At 35.1% G+C, this 5,437-nt stretch overlaps 1 protein-coding gene across 1 annotated transcript; it reads right to left on the reverse strand.

Annotated features, from left to right (window-relative positions):
- Window positions 1-1,902: 1,902 nt before the first annotated feature.
- LOC112172894 (pathogen-related protein) lies at window positions 1,903-3,180 on the reverse strand. Its single transcript, XM_024310391.2, has 4 exons — window positions 2,994-3,180; window positions 2,750-2,882; window positions 2,365-2,666; window positions 1,903-2,209 (listed from the first exon to the last, which is right to left on the reverse strand). Exons 1-4 carry the CDS (start codon window positions 3,132-3,134, stop codon window positions 2,066-2,068), a joined length of 720 nt encoding a protein of 239 aa, XP_024166159.1. The 5' UTR covers window positions 3,135-3,180; the 3' UTR covers window positions 1,903-2,065.
- Between the last annotated feature and the right edge of the window lie 2,257 nt (window positions 3,181-5,437).

Here is a 5,437-nt window from a genome sequence, read left to right on the forward strand (position 1 = left end):
ATGTAATTGTATGCCACGTGTCAGCGTTTGGTTGGCTTGAGTGAAAGAAAAGAAAACTGATGGCATGCACGTGGGTTGCTATTGTTTGCTACTTTGCATGATTAAGTAAGTAATCAATCAATTGCATGATTAATTAAGTAATCAATCATTTGAATGATTAACTTAATTAATTAAGTATAATTTCTTTTCCTTGATTTTTTCCTTTTTCTTGGTCTTCTTTTCTATTATTCTTTCTTTCCCGCAACACTTTCACATATGACCTTATGGATGGGATTCCACTTTCTCGCTCGAGTTGACCATGGTTGATCAATATTGACTTTTCGTCCTTTGCTCTGAAACTCCATTTTTTATCATTTTCGCATCATTCTATCTCGTTTCCGTAACTTCGCTTATTTTCTACACAATAAATAAAAATGGATTAATTACATAATAATTGACTTGAGGAGTAACTTATTTCTAGTGCTTTAGATACAATTACATGCAAAAAAATGCGTGTAATCATAAGCTCTTGGCCGCGTCCGACCACCATGGGGTAGCTTGAGTGTCGAGGTACGAGATGTATGTCTCGGTTGGGCCTCACCATGGCTTGTGGGTCCCCTTAGGAGGGTGTTACTTATGCTTGGTGATGTAGCAAATCCTCCATATTGTTGGAGGTATGTATATAGGTGGTGGCTTAATGATTCCTATGGAAAATGTTAAATTGCTTGAATTTGTTACTCTAAACTTAATGCATGAGCCGGGAGTTTAGTTGCTCTAAGGGGGTGCTAGGCTTGCGGTTAATAGCCCACTTTGTGTTTTAATGAAATACAAATGGGATTAAGGTTTGTGTAATTTAACCTAGGTTTACCGAACTTTGTTGAATTGCATGATTAGTTGGTTTCTTAGTAGCTTCACCAAAGCAGTAAGGGAAAATTTGTCAAATCATGTTATTACATCAAATTTGAGTTACATTTTGTGCATGAATAAGGTTAGGTGTGATGTCTAAGTTTCTATTCTTCTCATTGATTTAGTCTCTACATTTTTACTTGTTTACTTTATTTTTGTGCAACTTAGTTTCCGGTATCCAAATTAAAATTAACTAACAAACTGTCTCACCACTTTCTCATTGTTAATATCATTCTTGGTAGTTTTGGCTTCCAAAGGTCCAATCCTATTAATTTGTAAAAAGATAGACTTACATGTGTTTTCTGGGTTTTATTTTCGCGGTAATCTAACTTAGGGTAGTGTTACTCAATTCCTTGGATACGGTACTCTCACTTTTCCTTTACTAAAACTTAACCTCTTGTACTTGGGGGTATGGCACACCATTCATAAATTGCATACACATTCATACTCAAGGATGTCCCCAACACTTAGGGAGAAATACCTAGGTGGACGTCACGCAGCAAATGGAAAGAGTGCCTCCACTTTTCATGTGGTTTTTTTCAATTCTCTCACAAATGTATGTCGATTAATGTAATTCAAAACTCATTCCAAACTCCAACTGTTTCATAGTTATTACTTTGACAACTCACAAGTTTTCACTAAAGTAATATATATATATATATATATATAATAAAAATTTGGTAGAAACAACTTTTTGCATAAGATCATTACATAAAACGTTTATGTATTTGAGTTAGAAAGACGAATTGTTTTTATTTTTGGAACAAAGAAAGAAGAATTTTGTGGGTTTAGTTTGTACATGTTTCTTTGTACACAGTTGGAAAAGTCAGGTAGTACACAAAGTTCATAAAAGCATCGAAGCCTTCAATCATTTTTGTTTTTTATACAACAATCATTTTTGTTCTTAATTATCATCCAATTCAGTTGTTTCTAGGGGTGGCAAAACACGACGTCTTTCTTCTCCTAGTGCAGTGGTGCAGGTCGTTGAGAGTGATGTTTCATTATTCACAAATTCCATAGAAAATTGAAAATTCATATGTTGCAGAGATAATGCAAACATTAAAAGCTGATTCATATAATAATTCCACACAGTACAGCCCCTAAGAGTGATGCCTATATGGGCGTAAATTATTGATGATAGAGTTTTTCAAATTATGTAGTACGTAGTATTTGTAGAACACTACCCAGTACTCCTTAGGATAGGGCAGCCTGTAGCAGTCTCCTCAGAAGAAGAACCCACTTTTGCACCCTTCAAAAGTCCACCAAGTAGCTGTCCTGGGTCATAAAAGAACTCCACCTTCACGATTTTTTCATTCTCGTCCAACTGTAATTTAGTTCACCAGAAATGCAGAAACAGAATCAACACACTACAGTGTCCGGTTTAGAGTTTGAATCAGAAACTAAACTAAATGATAACGACACGGCTTTTTTACCCAAGCGTAACATCCAAACTTATAGAGATCGATCAGAGTACTGTACCTCAAAAATGGCCATTCCATAGACCTCGACAAGTTCTCCAGTTGGGGCGTGGCCTTTGAAAGGGCCCTCCATGTAACCCCAATGCCTGAATTTGTACACGATCTGCGGCGGCCCAGAAATGACTTGAAGAATCTCCAACGCAAATCCTCTTGGGAATGTTGTTGTGAAAGCCTTATGTGATGATTCAGATGTTTCCACATCAGGATTATAGCCCCTCAGATTCTCAGGCAGTGTGGTCTGAAGCAAAGGGTTGTATCCTCCTCCTAGTTTTCCTATTTCTTCCAAATTTATCCCTTTTCTCCCTGCAAATCATATAATTTATTAAATGTCAATCTCATTTTCATCAACCTCGGATCTGAATTTATTTCAATGAGTAATATATTACCATTTAGGCTGAAAGTGTACTTGTTGGGATCAAGTGTCTTGAAATCCTCAATGTTAGCTTTATGGAAAAGTTCCATTTCCCATGTCTTTACTAGGTTCTGCACCTTTTCTTCTAGTGACCCAGCTGGCCATATCTTCAAAATTCCATCCATTCAATGTTTCACAGATTAAGTATATATCAATATCTGTGTGTAAATTAAGATAGATAATCAACACAGATAGAGAAAAATTAAGGATTGAATTACCTTGGTTCTGCCTTCTTCGAAAAGCTTGTTAACAACCTCATAGTTGGGAGGTGTACCAAACTTCCATTTGGTGCTCCTCTCTCCTTCTCCATGCAAATAGTAACGATATCTATCTCCCTCAACACCACCTTCAGATGCCATGTGATCAAAGAAAACTGGATAATGTTTAATGGTTTGAAAGTTTTCTGAGAAGAGTCTTGATTATATAGGCAAAATAATGAAAGTATTTGAAGATAAATTTTAGCCCTAGCTGCCACCACAAGATTTGTTAAAATTCAATACTTTGACTATTAGCACTAGAAATGGTCATCGGTGACATAATTACAAAGTGATGTTACGTGCCTGCAATTGGTTGTTTATATGTTGGGGTGTCCAACACTATACTTTAATGAAAGCTGATATGATATATCAGGGTTTCTGGTAGTGAGGTCAGTTATTAAATTGTGTCATTTTCTAACTTTTCAATCATCTTCACAAAATATTGCATGATATTTTTTTTATTTTTAAATCATCCTCACAAAATATTGCATCATAATTTAAATTAAGTATATATCAATATCTGTGTGTACAAATTAAGATAGATAATCAACACAAATAGAGAAAAATTAAGGATTGAACCTTGGTTCTGTCTTCTTCGAAAAGCTTGTTAATTAACAACCTCAAAACCTCATAGTTGGGAGGTGTACCAAACTTCCATTTGGTGTTCCTCTCTCCTTCTCCATGCAAATAGTAACGATATCTGTCTCCCTCAACACCACCTTCAGATGCCATGTGATCAAAGAATACTGGAGAAGAGTCTTGAGTATATAGGCAAAATCAAAGTATTTTAAGATAAATTTTAGCCCTAGCTACCACCACAAGATTTGATAAAATTCAATATTTTGACTATTAACATGCACTAGACATGGTCATCGGTGACATAATTACAAAGCGATGTTACGTGCTTTCAATTGGTTGTTTGAGTGTTGGGGTGTCCAACATTATAATTTAATGAAAGAAGATATGATACATCAGGGTTTCTGGTAGGGAGGTCAGTTACTAAATTGTGCCGTTTTCTAACTTTTCAATCATCTTCACAAAATATTGCATGATATTTTTTTAATTATTTTTAAATCATCCTCACAAAATATTGCATCATAATTTAAATAGTTTAAATAAATAACTCTCTTCTAAGTGGATAGTTGATAACTTGATATTATTGGTACCTCAAAATAGCATTTACATGAACATTTGCACAAATAACCGTGAATTAATCATAATATAAGCATGCTGAAACACTAAAGTGTGTTATGCCAAATTGTCATAATTTGAATTAGATCGGAATTTTCTCTTTGTTTTGTCTGCTTTCAACTTTGATCGGTTAGGTCCGGTCGTTCCAAAGAGTTTGCTTTGGAATTGATTTTCTGTATTAAAATTTAAAAAACAAAAAAGTGTGCAATTTACATATCACAATTTAGATAATATTTTAGTGACCTCCATTGGCCTTTCAATTTCTTTGTTTTTCAAGGAAGCTAGGCCACCTATTATTTATTTTTTTTTACTTCAAGAACTTCTCTATTCTATTCACAATCTTGCAATTCGTGACTTTTGATCTTCAATTCACTCCATACGATTAGCTAAAATGCTATCGCGAAATGATCATGCTAATGATCATGCTATTATAAGGCAAAGGCGCGTGAAACCGGACTTTGATGTAAGGAATCAACCATTAAAAGAATCAACATTGAAAAATATAAGGCAAAGGGCATGCAACCGGACTTTGATTTAAGGAATCAACCATTGAAAGAATCAACATTGTCGCTTCCCTAGTAATATCAAAATTGGACAAAGACAAATCATCACTACCACAAATCTGGCCTATAGATATTATAATTTACCCACTTTTGGTTGCAGGACCCCACTATTCTTTATTTGTAGACAATAAATACGTCCTTGTCCTATTTATTGGTGTATTTTGGTTCGGTACCGGAGCTACAGGCCCAAAACCACCTACTGTACCGTACTAATTTGGTACATAAAATCTTCTCCCATTACTGGCCACAGAAGTCGGTATACCAAGAGACTCGGTTGGTTGGGCCTCCAACCAAGTTTATAATTGAGCCACAAATCTATTACTCATAAATCAAGCTTGCCATAGAAGATGTGCACTCCAGTGAAAGAAGTTCTTGTTTTTAACACAAACTATGAACATAAATATCAAAGCAAACACCTTTCTGCACTCACCTTACGAATACATCACAAATTCTTGATGCAAATGTTCACCATCACAAAAAGCTTGAATTAATGAACCTCCAAATAGCACAATCACAAATAAAACACACCTAAAAACTAAAATTAACCCAAGAACACACCTGTACAAACCAGGCTCCAAAGCTCTGTTCTTGAGCCCACTTTGGATCTAAAAATTAGTTCTTTTGCAAACCACCTACACAAAAATAGGAATA

Source organism: Rosa chinensis, chromosome 6 (genome assembly GCF_002994745.2).
Source record: "Rosa chinensis cultivar Old Blush chromosome 6, RchiOBHm-V2, whole genome shotgun sequence".
Classification (NCBI taxonomy): Eukaryota; Viridiplantae; Streptophyta; class Magnoliopsida; order Rosales; family Rosaceae; genus Rosa; species Rosa chinensis.

Coding starts and splice junctions, on each gene's coding strand:
- LOC112172894 (XM_024310391.2), bottom strand. CDS start 3,134: ATGGCATCTGAAGGTGGTGTTGAGGGAGATAGATATCGTTACTATTTG. Junction 2,883..2,993: donor TCGAAGAAGGCAGAACCAAG/GTAATTCAATCC, acceptor GGAATTTTGAAG/ATATGGCCAGCTGGGTCACT. Junction 2,210..2,364: donor ATGGAATGGCCATTTTTGAG/GTACAGTACTCT, acceptor ACTAAATTACAG/TTGGACGAGAATGAAAAAAT.